The sequence below is a fragment of the Gadus macrocephalus genome, chromosome 17 (assembly GCF_031168955.1).
Source record: "Gadus macrocephalus chromosome 17, ASM3116895v1".
NCBI classification, from domain to species: domain Eukaryota; kingdom Metazoa; phylum Chordata; class Actinopteri; order Gadiformes; family Gadidae; genus Gadus; species Gadus macrocephalus.
In genome coordinates, this window is record NC_082398.1 from 13,498,699 (window position 1) to 13,525,398 (window position 26,700).

The 26,700-nt window shown below is 48.5% G+C and overlaps 1 protein-coding gene and 1 long non-coding RNA gene across 3 annotated transcripts; one reads left to right on the top strand and one right to left on the bottom strand.

Annotated features, from left to right (window-relative positions):
• Positions 1–552: 552 nt before the first annotated feature.
• On the top strand, positions 553–26,321 carry rell1 (RELT like 1). 2 transcript variants are annotated; one of them, XM_060076610.1, is made up of 8 exons: positions 553–965; positions 8,657–8,863; positions 11,080–11,151; positions 16,210–16,264; positions 20,842–21,111; positions 21,564–21,696; positions 24,129–24,160; positions 24,341–26,321. In XM_060076610.1, the coding sequence occupies exons 1-7, from the start codon at positions 929–931 to the stop codon at positions 24,141–24,143; spliced, it is 789 nt and encodes a 262-aa protein (XP_059932593.1). In that variant the 5' UTR covers positions 553–928; the 3' UTR covers positions 24,144–24,160; positions 24,341–26,321. The 2 variants fall into 2 exon arrangements, with proteins under 2 accessions (XP_059932593.1, XP_059932592.1); XM_060076609.1 differs by having other exon boundaries at positions 557–965; positions 24,129–24,156; positions 24,335–26,321.
• On the bottom strand, positions 17,181–18,261 carry LOC132475458 (uncharacterized). Its single transcript, XR_009529919.1, has 2 exons — positions 17,633–18,261; positions 17,181–17,428 (listed from the first exon to the last, which is right to left on the bottom strand). It is a non-coding gene; the product is annotated as an uncharacterized LOC132475458 (long non-coding RNA).
• Positions 26,322–26,700: the final 379 nt, after the last annotated feature.

The window sequence follows — 26,700 nt, forward strand, 5'->3', positions numbered from 1 at the left end:
CTGATCAATAGACCTATAACCCTGTCCAATAGCTACCGGGAGAATTCTAGCGATCTCTCCCCCGTGTCTCTGGTGTTATCGTCTGGTCTGCAAGACCCGGAAGCAGTGCGAGGAGCCGGTGTGACGTATAACCCTCGGCTTCCTCGCCTTGTCTGTGGTGCTGCCTTCTGTGGTTAAAGTATTTATTGCAGCCTTCAGTAAGGTCTTGCTCCCCTTGTGGCTATGTATAGTATTTACGGCTTATATGTTTGGTCCTGCTTCATAAGGTCTATGTGTGGGTAGCTTAGGTTCTTAAAATACGTAACAATATGAATTAGAAACTCGAAAGTATGTGCCGGACAGACAGGTCTCGATTCACGGCCCGCGTTGAGGAACTGAGTAGTGGTGCTCTGGTATTGCAGTAGTACCATGAGTAGTTGTGCTCTGGTATTGCAGTATTACCATGTGTAGTCCTGCTCTGGTATTGCAGTAGTACCATCCGTAGTTGTACTCTGGTATTGCAGTAGTAGGCCTACCACATCACAACAGGCCTGCTGTTGTCGGACCAGCAGAGACGCGGTAGCAGAGGAGTTGTTTCAGCAGATGGGTGTGCCCAGCCTCTGGGAAGGAGGAAATACGGGGATCGTATCCACGGAGAAGCCTCCCCTCCTTCCCGGTTGTCTCCTGCTGGTGTCCAGTGTCCGTTAGCCTTGTTTCTGCTCCGCACACACACACGCACGCACACACACACACACACACACACACACACACACACACACACACACACACACACACACACACACACACACAGGCACACACCGTCACATGCATACATGCATCACACACACACACACACACACACACACACACACACACACACACACACACACACACACACCACCCTAACCACTCAGTTGTCAGCAGCAGATCCGCTCTGCCTGTCTGATCGATGGCTGAATCCATAGGCGCGGTGCTCGTCGTGACGCGTGAGTTGTTAGTTTGTTTTAATGTGTTTCTTGTTGCTCATTGTGTAACTGTGTTGCTAGGCTGTTTTAAATAAAAAAACAATTCGCCCGACGACCAGATCCCCGTGGTGGACGTTAATATCCCCTTGGTGGACGGTATCGCCCCGGTTTCCCCCGTGTTCGCTCATAGTTTGACGTTAAACCTAGGAGAACCCAGGAGTTGTTCAGTGTTTACGTGGAGGGCGGACAGGATCCCCGGTGCTTCTGGGAAAAGTTGGATTTAACGTTCAGCAAGCGCTATGTTTATCTTCTTCTTATGAATGTATTTCGTTTGACGCAAAGGTTGCTGGAACTATACGCGCTAAAAACACCAAACTGCTCCAATCGTCCTGCCCTTTTCTATCTATTTTCATGCCTTGCTTTAGTGTGTGCAACATCGATTATTAACCTAAAGAAACAAATGGACATAAAGTATCTTTCACGCTAGAGACATCTCCCCAGAATGTTTCATCTGATTGGCGATTCCAACACATCCATGTCATTCAGTAGGTCATTTGGTAATTTAGTTATTTAGAAATTTGGTCATTTAGTATAATTTAGTATTATAGTATCATTTAGTATCCTTTACTATATTTTAGTATCTTTAGACCGCTGAGGTGAGGCCGGTGATCACACTTTCAGTAGGAACCCACCCGGTAAAGCCCAAGAACTGCAGAATGTAAACGTCTTTCCTGACCATTGGATTAGTGTCATGCTTTGAGAACACAGGAGATGCTGTTCAAATCCTCTGGTGCAGTCTCTGTAGTGCGACTCGGGAAATGGTGTCTAATTGTGTTTGCTTCAGAATGATAAGTCACTGTAAAGTTGAATGACAGGTCTATATGCTCTCTGATTCCGTAAATTGCGTGAGAAAAATGACTGTGTGTGTGTGTGTGTGTGTGTGTGTGTGTGTGTGTGTGTGTGTGTGTGTGTGTGTGTGTGTGTGTGTGTGTGTGTGTGTGTGTGTGCTTGCTATAGGTAACACATTACTCTTATTGAGGATGTAGGGTCAGCTTAATGTAGTTTTGGTTTAGTTACGGTTCAACCAGTCCATTCCTCTATTTGACGCATTGTTTCTGGACCTGCCCTCCCATTACAAATGTGTTAATACATGTGAGATCTGATCTAGAGTCAGGGGAGGTTAAACCAGTCCAGCGTTAATGATGTGCTAATGGTCTCTTCCTCTTGCACCTGAGCTGCAGTGCCTATGACTCAGGCTGCCTGTAACTCCACTTCTCTGGCAGCTAATCCTCATCCTACAAATCATGGCACCGAGTTCTGCTTCATGCAGATGACTGGTATAGGCTTCATGAGTTGTGTAGGGTGTAGGTTTGCATGTTATTATTGGTTTCTGGTTGATGCAAGCAGAGATTCACTACTGGTCTTAAGGAGTTGTCCTGTTTGCCATGATTAATTATTGACATTGTCTAAGTCGAGAAGTGAATCAGCCATGCTTTTGTGAGTACGCACATTCTGAGACTGGGCAGATGGCAATCCATTGACAAGCATTACATTCCAAACAAGTATTTAGCAGCACGTATAGCTGTGTCTTTGTTTTGTCCAACACAAGTATATGATGCTTGCATACAAGCTGCCTTGGCTAGTTGGTTTTCTCCAATAGGGACCACAGGTTTAGATTCTCCGTTGACACCGCTCTGAAGCTCACAGACTGAGAGCACTGGGAATCCTTGAGTGTAAACTGTTGTGGGCAGGAGCAGAGTGTTGAAGATGGATCAGACCTGGAATCTGTTATGGCTTTGGGTTTAAAATAACCCAGTGACCTTATTGAACGGGTGCCCTGCACGCTTTAGGCTGAAGTACCTCAACCTGTTTGCCTATGAGGATCTAATTATAAGCTTGTGTTCTTTGTCAACACTTCTAACCCTGGTCTTGGCTTTAAACTAGTTTACATTTGGCATGGATTTGTTTTGGTTTCGGCTTCGAATTACATGGACCAACCCAGCCTTTGTCTGTTTAAAACAGAAATCTTTTTGGTTTACTTGTGTTTGGTTTACTTAAAGTTATAAGATTGTTGACGTTCTAATAACTTGTAATCTTTAATATTATATTGTAACTATAATCCTTATCCAATGGTTAAACCAATTGTATGAGCAAATGAGGGACTAGTTTATTCATAATAATTGTGTTAAAAATTGTAACGCATGCAATAATTAGCTAACTAGAGGGGACGTTGTCATTAAAAATAGAACAAATCCACTGTCCTGTCCTTTGTGGGTTTTGGGAGACTGCAGAGCTCTACGTTGACTGCTTCCCTAAGGTGGCTTCACACCAAAAGCCAAGGCACGGCGCGATTACCTCCAAAGTCAATGGAAAGACACGAATAGACAATATTTTGTCATTCAAATTCGCTCCTCTAGAGAGAAGGGCGAATATTTGCTGCTTTTGAAGGTATGTTACTAGTGGGAAACTTGATGATACGCCAATGGTACTTCCTCTTTAAGACTTACTCCAACGAGTGGCACGGAAGGAAAGGTGGAAACTAAACAAGTGCCGCTACAATGGAATAAGAATAATTTACACTTTGTCTGCAATATCCAAAGAGCACTAAGTAATCCTAAATCACAAATAAAACACAACATCTTCCAGTTAATATCAAATGGTAAAACGTCTGTCTTGAACTACTTTTTAGCGACCCATTGGAATGTGGAACTCCTTGAACGTGCAATTTCCTGTCTTCTGAGGAAATGGAACATTCTCTAGCAGTGAAATAAATAGTTGAAGTAATAAACTGTACTCCTCACATATATACAGCAGATGTGAACATTTCCAAACTGTTTGATTTCAGATTGATGCTACACTATCCTACATTTCCTCATTCACGATTTAACTGCTACTCTCTCTTTTAAGGTTTCTTTGCATCATTCTCATTTTACTTACTAGGAAGAAAACAAAAACGATACCGTTATCCTGTCAGCTAATTCCTTGAAATCAAGTATTTGGCTGACGGTTATTAAATTCCAATCAGGGCCGATCAATCCGCAATCAATCGGAACAACCTCTTATAGTTTCTCCATTACCCCCACCCCTCCCCGATCTCAGTGCCAACGTCAATATCCTGCCTCACTTGGAAAGGTTTCATCTTAAACTGGGACTGGATTCCCTTTCCTGTGTAGAATCATTTCCACTGGTCGCTAAAGCAGACTGAACTGTAGAGCCACGGTATCTTCCAACACTCGTTCTTTAGTGATTCTCCAAAAGCTAGTCCACATGGCCACCATGCCCATAGGATACATGGTGTCTTAGACCCTAAGTGAATTGAGATTCTTAGACAACGCCTTTCAGTTACTCAGCTCCACACATCTCCTGCTCCTGCTGGCCTCCCCAAGGTTACACAGAGCCAGCAGTAGGCGGAGCAGAGTGGTAGGGTGTATGGGAGGGTTTGGAATGCACCCTGGATCCTCCATATCCGGGTCGGTGAAAGGCAGAGAGAGGCTGTCAGGCTATGGAGTTCACCGAGGGGACAAAGGCCTCTATCACCATGTTGATGTAGTAAAGCCGCTGGTGGGACTGGGAACACTGGGGGTCTGACCAGCACCAGCCCTGTGTGGCTGGGGGCAGACGTGTGCAGACATTGAAGCGTTCAGACGTGGGTTTGTGTGTGATGTATAGCGAGGCAGCACTGTGGCTCATTTCCCTGACTTACTAACTCACACATGCACTGAGGAACGTGCACGGCAGCGCACACAAAGGCTCCATTGTGTGTGTCACGCTGGAATGCCTTGACCGGTGATTCAGGACCATGGCGTTGGCCAGGGAACCTCTTAGACTCTGCTGCTCTTGGGGTCAGAGTGTGTGACCTCCAACCGATTGGACTGACTGCCTACGTGTGTGTGTGTGTGTGTGTGTGTGTGTGTGTGTGTGTGTGTGTGTGTGTGTGTGTGTGTTTGTTCCCCTGATCCCTGAGCCTCCTATCTCAGTGTAACCGCCCCTCAATTCACATCAACGACATCTCTGTCCAAAGGCGTCGCTGAAGATGGCCATGTGAAGGACTACGGGGCAGGAGTGTCTCGTGGTTTGAGTCCAAGCCCAAAGGGGGAACTTTGGACAGCGATCATCCGCAGTCTTCAATTTACATTCAGGGCGTTTAGCAGACGCTTTTATCCAAAGTGACTTGCAATAAGTACATTTAGAATCAACAATATATCGCAGTACAGTACAGTAAGGATGTTCATAGCACCAAGTGCCAAGCACTATCAATCGCTAGGATAACCCATTCCCTGTATACAGCAACACAGAACATAGCTAGGATAAGATGCTATACAACTAAGTCTAAGTACCAGTGAGTGCCAGGAAGCATGACATAGAATAAGTGCAGAGGTGTGGGGGGGGGGGGGGGGGGGGGCGGAGGCTCCACCACTGCTGGGCCAAAACAGGGTGAGTGGTAACTTTGACGATGGACTCTTGCTTGCTCTTAGCGATGGCGGTACCAGACGTCCAGCTGAGGTAGTTGAGGGGAGCGCTCGAGCTGGGGTGTTGGGTTCACCAGTGCTCGGAGGTCGGCGGGGGCAGTACCATTGACCGCCTTGTATGCCAGTAACGTCGTCCTGAATCTGATGCCAGCGACTACAGCGGCTACAGTGGTGGTCCCGGAAGAGGGGTGGCATGGTGTAGACGGTGGAGTCCTGTAGGCATCGCTGCCCCCTAGAGCCCTCCCTGACCGTGGAGCCGGGACCGGAGCGTCAGCTGGAGCGGCCCGGTACCGGGAGCTGGAGGGACTCTGCAGCGGGGCTTACAGGGCGTGGTCTCCGTTATAGATTGACTGAACGCCAACACAGAGACGGGCCACTCCTGGCAGACCCCTGGGTGACCTGAACCATCTGAAGGAGTCTAAAGTCCTGTGTGTGTGTGTGTGTGTGTGTGTGTGTGTGTGTGTGTGTGTGTGTGTGTGTGTGTGTGTGTGTGTGTGTGTGTGTGTGTGTGTGTGTGTGTGTGTGTGTGTGTGTGTGTGTGTGTGTGTGTGTTTGAGAGTGTGTGTTTGTTGTAATTTCCACTAGATGTGCAACCGTTGAACTTTATGCCATCACCTCTTTTCAAGATGTAGTGATGATTAACATCGACAGGGTTGATGTTGATTGCATACTAGTCTGTGACTACGACCCCCTCCCCCAGAGTGACCTTTGGAAGACACTGGATGGCTTCTCTCATTCAAGTTCAACCTCTCTATCTCTTTCTCTCCTTCTCGGTCTGTTGACACACACACACACACACACACACACACACACACACACACACACACACACACACACACACACACACACACACACACACACACACACTCTCATTTGAAGGCTTTCACGATGTCCGCTGTATCTGTCTCTCTTTTGCTCTACCTCTCTCTTCCTCTCACGCTGTCTTTCTGGTCTCTCTTTAACTCTTTCTTCCTACCTCCTTTACCCATAATGCCATGAGGGAGAAGACTGAAGTGTGTTCACGCGTGTGTGTATTCATTCACACCAATGCATGCATCCATGTTTCATCAGCTGCTCTTTAGCGGAGATCAGTTTCCCTCTTTTAATAGAAGCTGGGATCAACACGGCCCCGCGAGCGCCTATTTAGAATGAGAGGACACAGCAGCCTCTGGGGGCCCCCTCAGGGACCTCCTAGCAGCCTCTGGGGGGGGCCCTCAGGGACCTCCTAGCAGCCTCTGGGGGGGGGGGCCCTGGTGTGGGGGCCCTGGGGTGGTGGAGCAGCCTCTGGGCGGGGGCCCTGGTGTGGGGGCCCTGGTGTGGTGGAGCAGGCCCTGGGCGGGGGCCCTGGGGTGGTGGAGCTGGCCCTGGGCGGGGGCCCTGGGGTGGTGGAGCTGGCCCTGGGCGGGGGCCCTGGTGTGGGCGCCCTGGGGTGGTGGAGCAGCCTCTGGGTGGGGCCCTGGGGTGGGGGCGGTCATCAATCCCCCTCTGCACCATGTCGCGGTTCTACTTCAGGTTGATGTGGACGTGGAAGAACCAGAGACGTCGGAGAACCCGACGCAGTCCTTTGAGATCAATAATATCGTCTGGAGGCGCACACAGCTTTTGGCCCTGATAATATGTATTTTATGATAATATCTTTGTATAAAATGATATTACTTGGATAAAGAGCTCAAGAACTCCCGCCGGAGCATCCAGAGTGTTCTAGAATATTTGCAGAACACGGCCAAAAGTGCTTTATGAATCCGAGGCATTGCGATACATCCACTGTTATCACTAGCGCATGGTACCGTGGCCTCAAGCTGCTCAGGGCCACACCCCCACCCTCCACCTTGACCTGCCTCTAACGGCACGTTTGTGGAGAGCTCATTGTGGGACCGGCTCGGAGTGGCTGTAATTCTGCACCAAGGCTGAATATCTTGAACGTCTTCAAATACTGTATTAAGGGCCCACTAACTCCTATATATACAGTAATAATCCATAAAGTAGCATGCCATGGGACCTTTCAGAGGGGAGCTGCTCAAGAGCAGAGCTTATTAAAGGACTTCCATGATGTAACACAGCTGATCTTACGGTTGGTGTGTTATTATTGTTCTAAATTGGTCTTCGTGACTCTTGTGGTTAAATCAAACAACTATTCACACCCATCCTCCCCTTCAAATCTTTCCCTCTGACATCATTAGCTCTCGTCTCTCCCCTCCGTCTCTCACTCCTCTCCTGTGGTCCTGTCTAGATACCTTCTAGTCTATGCAGGGCGTGACACGTGGACAAGTGGTCTTTGACCCTGCTCCCGTTAAAACATCGCACAATGTCCAATAACTAACCAAACCCTTATCGGACAATGTGTGTTTATGTTATTGGATAACTAACCCTTACCGTTGTGATGATAAGAACGTTGCCGGAGTACTAGGGTTCTATTCCCACCCTAGGTGTCGGCCACACCCGCTGATGGTGAATAACGTGTCCCCCCCCCCCCCCCCCGTGATGGTGAATAACGTGTGTCGTCGTCCCCCCCCCCCCCGTGATGGTGAATAACATGTCCCCCCCCCCCCCCCGTGATGGTGAATAACGTGTTCCTCCCCCCCCCGTGATGGTGAATAACGTGTGTCGTCGTCGTCGTCCCCGTGATGGTGAATAACGTGTCCCCCCCCCGTGATGGTGAATAACGTGTTCCCCCCCCCCGTGATGGTGAATAACGTGTCCCCCCCCCGTGATGGTGAATAACGTGTTCCCCCCCCCCGTGATGGTGAATAACGTGTTCCTCCCCCCCCCCCCCTGTGATGGTGAATAACGTGTCCCCCCCCCGTGATGGTGAATAACGTGTCCCCCCCCCGTGATGGTGAATAACGTGTCCCCGTCCCCCCGTGATGGTGAATAACGTGTGTGTGTGTCCCCGTGATGGTGAATAACGTGTCCCACCCCCCCCCCCCGTGATGGTGAATAACGTGTTCCTCTCCTCTCCCCCCCCCGTGATGGTGAATAACGTGTGTCGTCCCCGTCCCCCCCGTGATGGTGAATAACGTGTTCCTCTCCTCCCCCCCCCCTGTGATGGTGAATAACATGTGTCGTCCGTCCCCCCGTGATGGTGAATAACGTGTCGTCCCCCCCCCCCCGTGATGGTGAATAACGTGTTCCTCTCCTCCCCCCCCCGTGATGGTGAATAACGTGTCCCGTCCCGTCCCCCCCGTGATGGTGAATAACGTGTTCCCCCCCGTGATGGTGAATAACGTGTGTCCCCCCCTCCAGCGGGCCAGACCCCCAGCCCGGCGGGGCCTGGCGTGGCCGAGGCCAGCCCAGAGTACATGGCCTTCGTGCTGGTGCCGGTCTTCTTCACACTGGGGCTGCTGGGGGTCCTGATCTGTCACCTCCTGAAGAGGAGGGGCTACCGCTGCACCACCGGGGAGCCCCCCGCAGAGGGGGAGGAGCCAGAGGAGGACCTGGAGCTGGGCGGAGGTGAGGGGGTCGCTGTGAAGACGTACAGAGACAGGGCAGCATGTCAGACCGAGCAGCAGCAGTAGGGAACGGCCGCCCGACACCCAGCCGGCAGTGGTGTTGGCCCACCTCTGGTTGTAATCTTTATGGGGCCAGGGGTAAGACTTGGGCGGGGAGTTCTTCAGTGGGCTGGTCCCCCACTCCCTCGACTCTACCATCCCAGTTGTACATTCCATTCAACCAGTACCAGCCCAGTGGTACATTCCATTCAACTAGTACCAGTCCAGTGGTACTTTCCATTCAACCAGTACCAGTCCAGTGGTACATTCCATTCAACCAGTACCAGCCCAGTGGTACATTCCACTCAACCAGTACCAGCCCAGTGGTACATTCCATTCAACCAGTACCAGCCCAGTGGTACATTCCATTCAACCAGTACCAGCCCGGTGGTACATTCCACCCAGTATCAACCAGTACCAGTCCAGTGTTACATTCCACCCAGTATCAACCAGTACCAGCCCAGTGGTACATTCCATTCAACCAGTACCAGCCCGGTGGTACATTCCACCCAGTATCAACCAGTACCAGTCCAGTGGTACATTCCACCCAGTATCAACCAGTACCAGCCAGTGGTACATTCCACCCAGTATCCACCAGTACCAGCCCGGTGGTACCACCCAGTATCCACCAATCGACGGTATCCCAGTATGGTATCCCAGTATGGTGTACCAGTGGTGTATACAGAGTTTACAACACTGGTAAGATGACAGCTGTTATACAGCTGTGGAAAAAAAGACGTGAAACTAGGAAGAACCTATTAACACGTGTCTATTTCAATCACACTGTAATGGAAACACCCAACGAGACAAGAGTTTAAAATATCAGTACAGTATCAGTTTCATGCCCTTATTGGAACTATAGTTAATTGCATCGTCCCTATCTTATAAAATTTTCAATACAGAAATTCACAATTATGCATCTTTTTTAGAGGCCAAATTAAACTGCAATACACTATGGTTGAAGTGGACATGGCTGCAAGCAAGGCTGCAAGACGGTTAAAGGAATCTACACATCAAAGAAGTCAGTCAATTGGCCTCAGTGTCAGACCTCATTCAAACTATCTTAAACTGTTTCAATCAGGGAGGTATCTCTAGCCCCAAGCAAAATGCATACAAATACTTTTTCAATTGAGTAGACATTATATAAACATGATTTAAATAATATGCATATAATTGTATATTATTGCATATGTGGCCCTTTAAGCCTGAAACTGATTAAGGGCTTTACAAATATATCATTGAATTGGGAGTGCTGGAAACAAAACACTGACATTCCCACAGAGTTCTCTCTGCCTCCTGCACGATACCCAGGCCCCACCCCCCATCCAGTCCAAACCAGGGTTTCCAGTTAGTGCGTATGACTGGCCGGTCTCCTGTGGGGGTCAGTCTGTGTAAGGGCGACCCCCGGACAATGCCCGGACCTCACACTGGACGTACACCAGCGTTCATACAAGAAAACGGCTTCACACCCTCTTCACCTCTCCTTCCCCTCACCGCTCATCTCCTCCTTTCCTCCTCTCACCTCCCATCCTCCTTCCTTTCTCCTTCCTCCTCCTCCTCCTCCTCCTCTCCTCTCCCCTTCCTAATCAGGACCATGAGACTGTCTGTGTACAGAAGGTTCTCCTCTCCTCTCCTCCTCCTCCTCCTCCTCCTCCTCTCCCCTTCCTAATCAGGACCATGAGACTGTCTGTGTACGGAGGGTTCTCTGGCAGATTGCTCATCTAGAAGAATATCCTTGTGAATCCCAGACTTGTTCCTCTCTCCTTGTGCGCTGGCCGATACTTTGCACGCCGCGCTTATGTTCGCGGCTGGCCAATCACGGCTCTTGGTCTGGGCTCTGGCGCTGTTGTTGAATGGAGTTTTTTGGCGTTATAAGTTCTGGGGAAATGTGCTTATCTGTGTAACTATCTGGACTTTTCCTTCCTTCCTCTATTTGGCTGATGGCCAAACCCTCACTCACTCACTCACTCACTCACTCACTCACTCACTCACTCACTCACTCACTCACTCACTCACTCACTCACTCACTCACTCACTCACTCACTCACACTAACCCTGGGTCTCCACAAGGCTTCCAGATTCACTTGTGTGTGAGTTTCTTGTAAGGGCGTATATGACTTTATGAAAAATATGTGTCTTGTTAAGTAATGATTTTCTTTCTTTGTCTGCATTTCCTAGACTTGAACGACACGTTCAGCGAGAACAACGACACCGTGGGGCAGATTGTCCACATGATCATGAGTAATGAAGGTATGTGATTTGATCCAAAAGTGTGTGTTTGTCCCCCTTGACGCCTCGTTTCCACATACGTATGTTTTTCGTATCCGTGCTTCCGTAAATTTACGGAAGGAGTCGCTAGTGTTTTACGTACGGACATGAATTTATTTACGAACAAAAGATGGGGGAGCGTATGATAATGGCCGTTTTTAGGAGAACGGTACTTTGGAACATGAGGATCGACATATACAGAGATAAAAACAAAACCAACCAGGCTTGGAAAGAGATCGGCGAGGAGTTTGGCCTGCCAGGTACTTTACATGTTTCGTGAAAAACATAAAAACTTCCATACGGTATCTCCGTAAAACGACGGCGAAAGTTAAATTTTTTGAACGTATATTACGGACATACCGGACAGAAATTTTACGGAGGGGAGGAGTCTCGGAGGAAAAACGGACATTACGGAGAATCACATAGGAATGAATGGACTTTCGGTCGGAGACGGTTGGATCGCATACGAGAATGTACGTATGTGGAAACGAGGCGTGAACATCTGCATCAGAGCTGTGTTCAAACTGGGCAGACTGAGGCCAACTTTCAAGGTGAACCTTTTTGTTTGTTCAATTTAAAAGGAGCAAGGAGAATAGAGGGCTATGTCACCGAAGTCGTAGAAAAAAACTAGGACCAATTGACGTTCACGTCACACTTTGATGATCAATAGGACTGTGGTCGAAGTACATTTACATTTACATTCAGGGCATTTAGCATACGCTTTTATACAATGCGACTTACAATAAGTACATTTGTCATAAGAAGCAGGCCCGCCGCTCCCTATACGCAGAGTATGCAGAGTGCGTAGGGCACCAAGTAGCTGAGGGGGGCACGAAAAATTAAGGTTTGTAAAAAAATAAAAAATAATAATACATTAATGAATTAAAATAATATGTAAATTAGTTATGAAGAGGCCCACTGTTGTTTGTTCTTAATTGTCTAACCTATCACTCAATTTCGGCAAATTAGATGTTTTTACCTAATATATAAAAAGGGGATCCCCCCCCCCCCGCTCACGTAGGGCACTGAAACGGCTAGCAGCGGCCCTGATAAGAAGTGAAACAATATATCGCTGTCAGTACAGTAAAGATGTTCATAGAGCCAAGTGCAAGTACTAACAATCGCTAGGCTAACCCATTCCCTGTGTACAGCAATGCTAGCAACTACTGCAGATGTTGCACAATTAAGTACTATGAATAAGTGCAATGTAGATTAAGTGAGTACAATAAGTGCGTACATTAAGTGCCAGGACGTACAACATACAATGGTGGCCGGAAGGGGCTAGGTAGCTATGCAGAGTCGAGGTGAACTCTAAACAGGTGAGTTTTGAGTCTTTTGCGGAAGCTGGTGAGCGACTCGGCGATCGGCAGGGAGCTCATTCCACCACTGAGGTCCCAAACAGAGAAAAGTTGTGACTTTGTTGATCGACCTTTGCTTGCTCTTAGCAATGGTGGTACCAGACGTCCAGCTGAGGTAGTTGAGCGGAGGGATCGAGCTGGGGTGTGTGACTTTACCAATGCTTGGAGGTAGGCAGGGGCAGTTCCATCGACTGCCTTGTATGCCAGTACCATCATCTTGAATCTGATGCGAGCTACTACAGGGAGCCAGTGGAGGACCCGGAAGAGGGGGGGTCACATGGGAGAACTTCAGTAGGTTGAACACAAGGCGCGCTGCTGCATTCTGGATGCGCTGCAAAGGTTTAATCGCAGAGGCAGGAAGTCCAGCCAGGAGTGAGTTGCAGTAGTCGAGGCGGGAGATGGCCAGTGATTGGACTAGAAGCTGAGCTACTTCCCTTGTGAGGAAAGGCCAGATCCTGCGGATGTTGTAAAGTGCAAATCTGCTGGATCGGGTCACCGCAGTGATGTTTGCGGTGCAGCATAACTGATTGTCCAGTACCACACCGAGGTTTCTGGCAGTTGGAGAAGGAGATACAGTGATGTTCTCAACAGTGACCAGTTACTCCATGTATGGGCAATCTTTTACTTGCATCAGGAGGAGCTCAGTCTTGTTGAGGTTAAGCCTCAGGTGATGATGTCTGCCAGACATTCAGATATGCGTGTTGCTATCAGGGCTTTGTCAGATGAGGGGAAAGATAGAAATTGACGATAGAGTGTCGTCAGCATAGCAGTGATAGGAAAAGCTGTGTGATGTAATTACAGAGCCCAGAGTTCTGATATAGAGGGAGAACAGAAGAGGCCCCAGTACAGAGCCTTGAGGGACACCAGTTTCAAGCGTGCAAGGTTTGGACAAGGAGCCATTCCATGTTACCTGATAAGTGCGATTCGTCAGGTAGGATGTGAACCAGGAAAGGGCAGATTCAGCAATGCCAAGTTCAGCGAGAGTGGCAAGGAGGATCTGGTGGTTCACCGTGTCAAATGCTGTGGACAGGTTGAGGAGAATGAGTTCCGATGAGAGGGGCAAGGCTCTGGCAGCACGGAGGGACTCAGTCACCGCGAGGAGAACCGTCTCAGTGGAGTGTGCCTTCTTGAAGCCGTGACTGGTGAGGGTGAAGGAGGTTGTTAGATGAGAGATAGGAGGACAGTTGGTTAGCGATGGCATGTTCCAGTGTTTTAGAGAGGAATGAAAGAAGAGATACCGGTCTGCAGTTCTGGATGTCGGTGGTATCAAGGGTCGGTTTTTATTCTGGTCTTGAAAGAGAGGCTTTATTCTGGTCTTGAAAGACGCTGGAACAATGCCTGAAGTCAGGGAGGAGTTGAAGAGTGCGGTGAGAAATGGCAGGATGTCGCTTGAGACAGCCTGGAGGAGAGAGGAGGGGATAGTGTCAAGGGGGCCTCCATCTCGTCGTAGAAGTCACAAAGGGGAGCTGGAGGACGGTAGATCACCACAATGAAGAGCTTGGTTGGAAGGGTGACAGTGACAGCGTAGAGTTTAAAAGCAGATCTGGCCTAGTGTTCTAGTGGAAGGACCCGGTAGGACCACATCGGCGAGATGAGGAGTCCGGTCCCACCTCCTCGCCCTGATGGTCTTGGGGAGTGTGAGAATGAGTAGACGGTGTAGAGGGCAGCAGGAGTAGCAGAGTTCTCTGGAGTGATCCAAGTCTCTGTCAGGGCCAGGAAGTGGAGGGTCATGAGGGACGCGGTGGCCGAAATGGAGTCTGCCTTCTTGACCGCTGATTGGCAGTTCCAGAGTCCTCCCATCACTTCAAGATCAGTGTAGGAAAGGGTCGGTGGATGGCACAGATTGGATCGGTTGCTGCGCCGAGCAGAGGATCTATGGTGGCGTCGTCTATGAGTGGAAATCCTGACGATGAGTGAAGTACGACGCATAGCTACAATAGGGTGGCTTCCCTGGTCGTCCTTGAGGGACTCCCACAGAGAGACTCCCTTAGACTTTGTTGCCCCGGTCTTCGTTTGCAGGGTACTGACGCTAATAATAGCTAGCCTTTAAATGCACAAGGTAGCTCAGGCAGCCGTAGCTACGCCCACCAATCAAGCCTATTGTCGTCACCTTGTGACTGAAACTAGCCTCAACGACCTCTTACTAAAAACAACGACAGCAGCCAAAACCAACACAGCGGCGATAGGGTTAAAGTTAGCACAACCAATTGTAATGCTAAACACTAGAGTTCTTAGTTTCAAGACTCCCCTACAGCCAGATACGAGACAACCTTCTTAAAGACAAATATAAATGTAACAGTAAGGATAAGACACAGGTCTGTGGAGGTTGGGGAAATGCAGAGAGAAGCCCTGGTCGAGGAGTTATAGACATCCCCCTTCGTCCCCCTTGGGCACACGTCTCCCTCAGTCCAGCGTCCATTACTGATCGCCGATAACCGCCTCCTCAGACCGTCTGTCCGTACGTCCACGTTGCCTTGGTTTGCTAATCTGAAAACACCTAACCCTTTTCTGGACGAAAAGCAGTTTAGAATCTGACCCCTGGTGGTCTGATGGTCTGGGGTGTCGGGCCTCTCTCTCACGCCCTCTCTAGCCCCCCCACCCCCAGAGTCCCTGACCGGGACGGCCCCCCATGTTCTGTTCTCGTAAGCACATTGCCACATACCCTGCGTGTGTGTGTGTGTGTGTGTGTGTGTGTGTGTGTGTGTGTGTGTGCGTGTGCGTGCGCGTGCGTGCGCAGAGGGACACAGACGGTCCAATCAGAGTTGTCGGATTGAATTGGTGTTTGAGGAACTTGTTGCGCGTCATCAGGAGGGATCCAGACATTACAGACGGTCGTCATGGCGACATGATGATGACTCAGTACCACTTCCTGGGTAATGAGGAAGTGGGGGGTTATACATACATATGTAATTTGTCCAATATGATACATTGATATATCGCTACAGTGATTTTTCATGCACATGAATGGCCATGGCGATAACACGCATGTTTTTAAACTGTTATGGTATCATTTGAGTACTTATATCAGTACTCGTTATCTCAGAGTACACAAATGTAAGTACTTGTATAGCGGCCCATCGTGTCGACTGGTACGTTTCAGCCGGTGAAGCTAGCCCGGGGCGAGATAAAGCTCTAGACCATCTTACTGAAAATCAACAAGATATTGGTTGAATCTGTTATTATGCAATGACATTCGGGCTGGACGGCTATCTTTCGGAGGTTAAAGGTCTACCCTTCACTGATCTTGTGATTTTGTAGTAATCCAGGCGAGTTCCAACAATATAACTTCAACTGGAGGATCCTGTTGCGAAATCATCCCATGTTGATGACAATGGGAACCGAATGCTATTCATGACTGACACAAAACCCTGATGAGGGTGGTGCCAGGTGGTGGGGGTCGGTATGGTATTGAGTGTCAGGTATGTCCACAAACATCTTTTAGGAGCTTCCGGTGTTTGCTGGCTGCTCCTTGATCAAACCATCCCTGCGGTGCGGGCCAGGAAACCCTGTAGGAGGTTTGATTGAAGTTCATGTTGGTGTACTGCTGCAGTCTGTCCTCAGGTCTGATGCCATCAGGCTAGACCTGGCCTGTCTCTCTCTGCGTAGGGTTAGTTTGTGTGTGTGTGTGTGTGCCTCCCTTTTAACTCTGTTTCTCCTTCCCTCTCCCTCTCTCACTCTCCAGCAAACTCGGACGCCCTCAAAGCCATGGTTGAGCAGAACAGCATTGACTCTGATGGGTGAGTACTCTGTCTCTCTCTCTCCTACTGTTGATCATTAAATGTATATTTAACATTTCAATTGCAGCCCAAGCGCCTTCCTCTTTTTTTTGTAATATGTTGTGCCTGGTCTGGGTTGGCTTATTTTACCTGATTTACCAAAACATACCTCATTTATTGGCAGTGGCTATTATGGATTCCATACACTGATCCGACCACCAGGTGGCACCAAATACCTTATTTTAAATCGCATTAGCTTCCAAGTAACCAGTTATTGGGGACGGGGTGCAAAGGTCAGCAGATCTGGAGGGGCAATCAGATGGCCTCTCTGTCTCCTGATGCATAGTGGATGGCCAAAGGGCTGATTGAGGGGCCCCACAGCCAGGGGCCACTTTGCTAAATGTCAGTTGGCTCCCAGATGATGCATGCTCTCCGTGCTTGGCAGCTCTTGCAATTCGTTACTTTGACCTGAGGGAGTTCGGGCCAGAGTTTTTCTGGCCCGAAGGTCGTGAAGGATTTTCTTTTAACGAAACAATGTACTAAATTAAAGGCATAATTCACCGGTGGAGATATGAAGGTTATATGAAGTAAATAATTGTATGAATTATAGATGTGCAAAACATTTTTGGGAAATCTGTTCATCCTAGCCTGAGAAAAGGCAGACAGTGTCTCTCTGGCTCAAAAGTAAGCAATCCTCCAACGCCCACAGTGTATTGCGCTCGCTGCACTGCCCGCCTGTTTCCGTTTGGAGGGGGAAGGACCCATGGTCCTAGCGCGAGTGGTAGTTCGAGCAAACATATCCCCGTGATACGTTGACTAGTTTAGACTTCTGCCCTCGTTTTTTCAAACGCATCATTTGTATATTACTGTACAGCATAAAATAAATGGCTAATTACAGTAGCTCAGCATATCAAGTATTTGTACTCATCCTTTTCTCCCCAGTTGAAATAAGTGTTTATCTTATACAGTAGGCTTACTTTAGTATAACAGCACTTGGGTTAGTAAAAAAATCACAACAACCGACATGAATTTGAAGTTACAAAAATAAAACGTGTGAGTTTGCTAGAGTCCAAATAGTAACAGCTCATCTTGAGCATCTACTGTCTCCTGGTAGCCACGGTACTGCCCATCTTGTGCTGGGCAATTAGCTCTGATGGCCTGGACATCACAGGAAGCCGATACTGTCTAAGAACGAAAGAGAACAACATGAGCAAAGCAAGATAAATTATGCCTTGAGTAGCCTATACAGCATTACACAGATTTCAAGCTAACGTAACGTAGCCTATGCTCTGTCAATAAGATCGGCTACTTTCGAATAACTACATTGTCACATTCCCTGGGACTCAAAACTATTGTAGTCAATGTGTTAGTAACAGAACAAACACTTACTCTATGCTCAGACGTCTGTTTCCAGTTCACTTTCTGGGTCCGGAAATATACATGTGTCCAATACCCAGCTGTTGAGATGAGGCGTAAAGCCTGGGTGAGAGGTTACACACATGGCTCCGTCCTCGCCAGATTCAGCCATTTATTCGAGAAGACACTGGCATCTCTGAAATTCGCTGCAGCACAGGGACACTGTGATAGTGTCTACAGGCGAACAGAGCAAACCGGCGCGCTCCGGCTCCTCGGCAACAGGCAGGGATTGTTCAGCTGCAGCCGCCGCAGCCTCCTTCTCTATTTGTGTCAATTCTTCGTGGCTGTATTCTGGCTCGTACTAATAGCCCTGAATGTCCGAATCCAACAATAGAATTTCAAAATCCACTTTGGCTGTTTCACATTGCAAATGTGTTCTCTAGCTAAGCGGTGAAGAAACATGGCAGACATTGTGTTTACATCTGGTACGCGAGCTCCCGCCCCCCCTCATTCCTTATTGGTGGGCTCACAAATTTGCGGAACCAGTGGTTTGTTGTCCTTGGCACTTCTAGCAGGCAAGCAAAGTTATCCTGAGATGACGTCAAACGCGTCATTTGACATCATCTCGGGAGAAAATTAGATCAGGAAAGCTGGGCCAAGGGAAGACTAGGTTAGACTGAGGGAATTATTTTATGTTTTTTATATTACAATAGCGATTTTATAATGATAGAACGCGGTTCTGGACGGGTGAAGTATCCCTTTAATGGATATGACTAATCAAATATAGTAGATTGTTATGAGTTTTAGATTTGTTCACGATTATTGTTTTGGAATGTTTTCCTCTATCAGCAATATAATTAAATTCAGGGGCCTGAACACCATCCTACTCATTGAAGATTGAAGATCCAAGATTCAAGAATTTATTTGTCACATGTGTAAATGTGGAACAAAAAGCAGTGAACTGGAGATTGCGACTGCAACTCCCAGCTGTGCAAATTTTAATAATAATAGAAAAGTAAGAATATTGAAAAAAAATAAAAAGGGAGGATTAAATAAAATAAAAGCAGGATGAGGTTAAAGGAGGGGGCATAAGCTTCTTCACTGGCTTTAAGAGGAGGGTTAAGGTGCAGTATAGTTAACGTGTGGTGTAGTTAAGGTGTAGTATAGTTAAGGTGTAGTGTAGTTAAGGTGTAGTATAGTTAACGTGTGGTGTAGTTATGGTGTAGTATAGTAAACGTGTAGTGTAGTTAGCTTGTAGTATAGTTAACGTGTAGTACGGTTACACACGGTTTCCATTCTTTGACAACCCTGAGTTGTTCATCTTTGGAATGGTTAAAGCCGCGTTTATATATCGCTGACCTCCTTTATAAAGGAAATATCGACGTGTGAAAGAGTGTTTTGTATCAAGTTGAGGCCGACACATATTAATCGAAATTTATATATCATAAGTTACACATGTATTAAAAAAAAATTCGGGTTGAAATCGGGCTCGGGCTCATAATTACAGCTAATGTGTCGGGCCGGGCCGGGCTCGTACAGAACGTGCACGGGCCGGGTCGGGCTTGACACACACACACACACACACACACACACACACACACACGCACACGCACACGCACACACACACCAACGTTTGCGGTGAAAGATGCTTCTGCACATTTCACCCCGTCTTCGCAAGGTTGTTAGGCGCAGCAAGCTTTATAAAAAAAATATATATAAAGCCCTGCATGGGCCCTGCAGGAGCTGTGTGAGAGGAAGCGCTGCCAGGTCTCTGGCAGTAAGGAGTAGGCAAGAAAAGCCATATGTTCAGAAGGACACTTCATGTTCTGAAGAAGGTTCATGTTTTAAAGTCGTTCATGTTCAAAAGACCCATTCATGTTCAAAAAAGCATTCATGTTACAGAACTGTTAATAGTAAAGCTTGAGAAGACTGGATATTTGTACTTTTTTGTGGAAAACTTGATGCGGCCCAGCCTCACCCAGAATCTGCCTCCAGCGGCCCCCAGGTAAATTGAGTTTGAGACCCCTGCTCTACGGGCTCTGCTTAACTAGTCTCCATTAAAGAGTGATGACACACACCCGTAGACGGGCTCTGCTTAACTAGTCTCCATTAAAGAGGGATGACACACACCCTCTACGGGCTCTGCTTAACTAGTCTCCATTAAAGAGTGATGACACACACCCTCTACGGGCTCAGCTTAACTAGTCTCCATTAAAGAGTGATGACACACACCCTCTACGGGCTCAGCTTAACTAGTCTCCATTAAAGAGTGATGACACACACCCTCTACGGGCTCTGCTTAACTAGTCTCCATTAAAGAGGGATGACACACACCCTCTACGGGCTCTGCTTAACTAGTCTCCATTAAAGAGTGATGACACACACCCCTCTACGGGCTCTGCTTAACTAGTCTCCATTAAAGTGATGACACACACCCTCTACGGGCTCTGCTTAACTAGTCTCCATTAAAGAGTGATGACACACCCTCTACGGGCTCTGCTTAACTAGTCTCCATTAAAGAGTGATGACACACACCTGTCTACGGGCTCTGCTTAACTAGTCTCCATTAAAGAGTGATGACACACACCTGTCTATGGGCTCTGCTGAACTAGTCTCCATTAAAGTGTGATGACACACCCTCTACGGGCTCTGCTTAACTAGTCTCCATTAAAGAGTGATGACACACATGTAGAGGGCTCTGCTTAACTAGTCTCCATTAAAGAGTGATGACACACCCTCTACGGGCTCTGCTTAACTAGTCTCCATTAAAGAGTGATGACACACACGTAGAGGGCTCTGCTTAACTAGTCTCCATTAAAGAGTGATGACACACACCCGTAGACGGGCTCTGCTTAACTAGTCTCCATTAAAGAGTGATGACACACACCCTCTACGGGCTCTGCTTAACTAGTCTCCATTAAAGAGTGATGACACACACCCGTAGACGGGCTCTGCTTAACTAGTCTCCATTAAAGAGTGATGACACACACCCCTCTACGGGCTCTGCTTAACTAGTCTCCATTAAAGAGTGATGACACACACCCGTAGACGGGCTCTGCTTAACTAGTCTCCATTAAAGAGTGATGACACACACCCGTCTACGGGCTCTGCTTAACTAGTCTCCATTAAAGAGTGATGACACACACCCGTAGACGGGCTCTGCTTAACTAGTCTCCATTAAAGAGGCGTGCTGTAGCAGGGTGTAACCCCCCCCCTGTGTGTGTGTTCTCTGTCTCTCTCAGCCCCCCGCTGACGCCCACCTCCCCCCCCCCGTCCAGCCCCCCCCGGACCCCCGTCTGGCCGGGCCCCCCGCGGGTCCCCCGCGGCGCCGTGGCCACGTCCAAGCACACGTGCAGCCACCTGCACACCATCGGGGGCCCCGGGGGCCCCAAGAACACCTGCAGCCGCTGCAGCCAGAAGAAGTGGCCCCTGATGCGGCGGCCCCTCACCCCCCGGCGCTCGGAGAACCGCCGCTCCCACCAGGGCGAGGTCACCGTGCTCGCCGTCGGCAGGTCAGCGCGGGGGTCAGGGAGTGTGTGTGTGTGTGTGTGTGTGTGTGTGTGTGTGTGTGTGTGTGTGTGTGTGTGTGTGTGTGTGTGTGTGTGTGTGTGTGTGTGTGTGTGTGTGTGTGTGTGTGTGTGTGGACCCAAAGGTAGAGGGATTAAAATCTCAACAATTTGCTGATTTAATTGAAAGTTTTTATATTTTTTTTACATTCTTGAATGTCCCTTGGCTTCAAATTAAAATGTTAGCTCCACTTTGCGTCTGAAACGGGAGCTCTCCCTAATGGCTTATTCTCTGTGCGATATGACGTCATGCAACCTTTGATATGGATCCCCGTTGTAAGTAACTGAAGAGAGAGCTGCTCCATACCCAGCCTGCGGTCGGACACATGACAGCATGTTGACGTGGAGGGGCCGCTCCCTCAGCAGCGGCGTTAAGACGCTCCTCCTCTCCTCCCCAGGTTCCGTGTGACCAAGTCTGAGAAGCAGCCCAGAGAGAGGCGGACCCTGCCGACCTCAGAGGCCAATGGCAGCGCTCCGACCTCCCCCGACCAGGCGGAGCCTAAGAGCAGGACCACGTCGGAATCCCAGCAGGTCAGACGGCGTGTGTGTGTTAGTGTGTCTTTGTTTGGGAGCTGCTTAGACGTGCATGTGTTGAAGTCCGTTTATGGAACACCTTTGAATTCATGACGTGGTAATATTATACTTTGAAAACAAGGAATCTGAATTTAGCAGGTTTTAATTCAGCTCTTTGAAATGAACATGGCAGTCCAGGTTGTACCATTGCAAAAACTGTGCAACTTTTTCAAAGTTCACCTATCCCGATAAAGAAATCCTGGTTGCAGATATTCCAATTATTCCAGTAGTCAATAATTTGGATCTGAACATGTGAGCAGAGGTGGAGGGTCATTCCACGGCCCAAGCAGGGGAGGCTGAATGCAGCTGAATGCTGGCCAACAGACAGGGTCCTCCCAGTCGCTGAGCACAGAAAGCTGCCCAGCTCAATTAATTAGCTCAATTAATTGACCTAATCGTGCATCAACTCAGATTATTACGCGACAATGTATTCATATATTATTAATGCCGATATATTTTGACAGGGCGAGAATCCACGGAGGCTGATGATTAAATGAGCATTCAGCCAACAGCCTCTGGGCTTTACCTAGCGGGCCAAAGCGGTCATCCTAGCAGTTAGGTTGTGTTAGATGGCCCTTGATCCCTGGGCTTTTTAATCTCAGAGTGTGAAACGGGCCTGACGCCACGGGGGGGATAGCCTCCACGTCGCCCCCATGGCCAGCGTTTAGTCCTCCAGACGTTTCATGACGGACGGACACTGCTCTGAAGGGTTGGACTTCAGGCCTGTCCCTGGATTACCTGCTACGATATATTTGGTGTTCCCATTATCTGCAACTGTTTGCAAGTTTTGCATCTGTATTGAATTGAAAAATACATATTTGAAATCGTTTTATTTTTTTATGGCACAACTCGATTTGTCATATAATATCTCAATCGACACAAGTTCCCTGCAGGTCTTGACGTCCTATTGGAAGGAAATATTATCGGTCAGATTTCGAAGTTGTTGAAGGAGTGACGGGAGGCTAATTCCAACAGAAGAGATGACCGACCAGCGACCATTGTTAACTGGCCACCTAAGGTTCACCCATAAGATAATATGGGCTTTATTAAAATTAACGAAAGTCTGAACCCTGTTCAGATCCTGCGTTAGAATAGAAATTAAATGTTTAATTGTAAACGGCCCAAAAACAAAGCGCAGATTCCAGATCATTCTGACGCTCCATTCCTCGACCTTTCCATCTGCACATCAGTATGATGGGTGTTGTGGTGGCTGTGGTTCACCAGCAGTATGATGGGTGTTGTGGTGGTTCACCAGCAGTATGATGGGTGTTGTGGTGGCTGTGGTTCACCAGCAGTATGATGGGTGTTGTGGTGGCTGTGGTTCACCAGCAGTATGATGGGTGTTGTGGTGGTTCACCAGCAGTATGATGGGTGTTGTGGTGGCTGTGGTTCACCAGCAGTATGATGGGTGTTGTGGTGGCTGTGGTTCACCAGCAGTATGATGGGTGTTGTGGTGGTTCACCAGCAGTATGATGGGTGTTGTGGTGGCTGTGGTTCACCAGCAGTATGATGGGTGTTGTGGTGGTTCACCAGCAGTATGATGGGTGTTGTGGTGGCTGTGGTTCACCAGCAGTATGATGGGTGTTGTGGTGGTTCACCAGCAGTATGATGGGTGTTGTGGTGGCTGTGGTTCACCAGCAGTATGATGGGTGTTGTGGTGGTTCACCAGCAGTATGATGGGTGTTGTGGTGGTTCACCAGCAGTATGATGGGTGTTGTGGTGGCTGTGGTTCACCAGCAGTATGATGGGTGTTGTGGTGGTTCACCAGCAGTATGATGGGTGTTGTGGTGGTTCACCAGCAGTATGATGGGTGTTGTGGTGGCTGTGGTTCACCAGCAGTATGATGGGTGTTGTGGTGGTTCACCAGCAGTATGATGGGTGTTGTGGTGGTTCACCAGCAGTATGATGGGTGTTGTGGTGGCTGTGGTTCACCAGCAGTATGATGGGTGTTGTGGTGGTTCACCAGCAGTATGATGGGTGTTGTGGTGGCTGTGGTTCACCAGCAGTATGATGGGTGTTGTGGTGGTTCACCAGCAGTATGATGGGTGTTGTGGTGGCTGTGGTTCACCAGCAGTATGATGGGTGTTGTGGTGGTTCACCAGCAGTATGATGGGTGTTGTGGTGGCTGTGGTTCACCAGCAGTATGATGGGTGTTGTGGTGGTTCACCAGCAGTATGATGGGTGTTGTGGTGGCTGTGGTTCACCAGCAGTATGATGGGTGTTGTGGTGGTTCACCAGCAGTATGATGGGTGTTGTGGTGGTTCACCAGCAGTATGATGGGTGTTGTGGTGGCTGTGGTTCACCAGCAGTATGATGGGTGTTGCTGTGGGGTGTTGCTGTGGCTGTTGTAGCGTGCTCTCTGACCAGGAGGTGTTCCTTTCTCTCCCTAGGAGCCGACCAAGTGACCCCCCCCCCCCCCCCGGTGAGTCGTCCTCGCTCTGCTGCTGCTCTTTCCTCCTCAAACACTGCATTAAAACTCAAGCTAGAGTCTCAGTGCAAAAAGAGACATAGTCGTAGCTCAATGCTAAATAGGGCTATTTATTTTGTCATCTTCCCCCGTGAGGACCTCGGCCTTGACCTATGACCTTTCATCCCAGGGCAGGGAAGGAGGGGCTTCAGCGGACCGAAGACGAGAGGGGGAGGAACGGCGGAGCCAAAGCAGAGACCAAACCAACATGTAGGATGATCTGCAGCAGAGGGGCTGAACACACGCTCCTCCTCTGAGGGCCCCTGCTCAGTGGACCACAACGAGGAGGAGGAGGAGGAGGAGGATGAAGACGGCAGCTAACAGGGAAGAGAGGAAGAGCCCCCCCCCCTCTCTCCGCAACAGCCCTCGGTACACTCGGTGCACGAGAGCGTGCGCGCGCTTACATCGTTGCTGATTTGTGTCGGCGAAGGCGTAGTCATCGGTGACAGAGGCTGGCAGCTCCCTGGGGTCGCCAGGGGAACAAGGGGTCAGGGTGAAGAAGAGGACGATGAGGAGGCTTCAGTACAACGGGAATATGAAAATGGGCTTTGTCTTACACCGTGAAACCTTCCGCCGGCACCCTGCATACCGCGGTCACACAGATGGATTGTAAAGTGCCAAGGTCAGAGTCGACGGAAAGAAAAGGTCTCAGAACTCAAACTGTCACTCCCTCGACGCAAGTCATTAGTATTACAGAACCAAAGAATAAGAGCTGTGTGTACGGCAAGAACAGCAACGCAGTGGAAAACCAGGCCTGATGAATGATGACACTGGCCTTTTTCTGTTGTGGAAAATCCTGCTTGTGAAACCTAACCCTCCACCTGATCCAATCACAAGCAGGTCTGAAAGGTCAGCAGACAACCATCGCAATTAGACATCCCCCCAACCTCCCCTGAAAACAGCAAACGTTGTCCTCATGACAGTAGACGCCAGGCCAGTACCCAGGCCTCATGGCAGGCATGAGGTGGTTGTTTGGCACGGGGCTCTCGCTCTAAGACATTCAGTCTGATAAAACCAACCGGTAACGAGCTGAAAACCAACTTAACATCAATTCACTTCCAAACATTCGCCCCATGTTGCGTGTTCGGTGAGGTGTTTAAACCTCAATTTATTGTGTGTTTGTGTGTGTGTGTGTGTGTGTGTGTGTCTGCGCGTGTGTGTGTGTGTGCCAAATATTCTCCCGAGAACATCCCCAAGGTCATGTCTCACTAGAAATAATTTTATCAAGACAAATATAATTTGAATAATAAATAATAATTCATTGAATTTATATAGCGCTCTTCTAGACACTCAAAGACGCTTTACAGTGAAGAGGGGACCTCACTCACCACCACCAGTGAGTAGCACCACTGGGGTGATGCACGGCAGCCAATCAGCGCCAGAACGCTCAGCACACACCAGCTTGAGGTGGAGAGTGAGGGCAGTTTTAGGCAGAACACCGGGGAATCCCCTACTCTTTGCGATAAGTGCCCTGGGATCTTTAAAGACCTCAGTGAGTCAGGACCTCGGTTTTACGTCTCCTCCGAAGGACGGCGCCTTCCACAGCACAGTGTCCCCGTCACTGCACCGGGGCATCAGGGATTGATGTTTTTGGCCATTGGTAAGAGTGCCACCTACTGGCCAATACCCGACACCACTTCCAGCAGCAACTCAGTGTTCCCAGTTGGTCTCCCATCTAGTACTAACCAAGCCCACACACAGATTCATCTAAGGCAGGGTTGCTAATGGTCTGGCTCCTATTTTGAAGAATGATTGACATTCCTTGCTTGAGTTTAAACAAATGTAACTTAAAAGTGACTCATACCAAAACAACATTTCTAAAGGGTTTTTCTATCCATTATTTTCTATTTTTAAAGGAAAGCCAGGCTGGTTGAAGCAAAACATTTCCGCCAAAGTGATCCTGAGTAAAGTTCAGGTTTCATTTCTTAACAGTTAAACGTGTCTTTTTAAAAGATTCCTTTTGTATTGGGCTTCGATATATATTTGTGATTGCTCATATTTCTTTTAAATGTTTATGTTGAGGTGACACTTCAACATATTCTGCATTGTATAATTCAATGAAGGAAATCCAAAATGTCAAGCCCTTAAACTATTCCCATAAAGGTCTTTAAATAAACATTTGGCATTTAGTTTTATTTGATCATAAATTGCCCCTCCTCCGCCACACACACACACACACACACACACACACACACACACACACACACACACACACACACACACACACACACACACACACACACACACACACACACACACACTGCTCTAAAAGAAAAATCCATCCATCTACCTTATCGAATAATTTCCTCCCTGGTTTCAGTTTTAAACTGTAATAATAAAAGTAGGATTTATCGCCATCATCTTGAAGTGGGGCGCTCACCTGAATGCTTAGTGTTTATAAAATGGCCTATAACAGAGTTCAGAAGGCCATATCTGTAGGCCCTCACCGTACCACTGACCTTATAGCTCAATGGAAGACATCCCATGCATTGTCG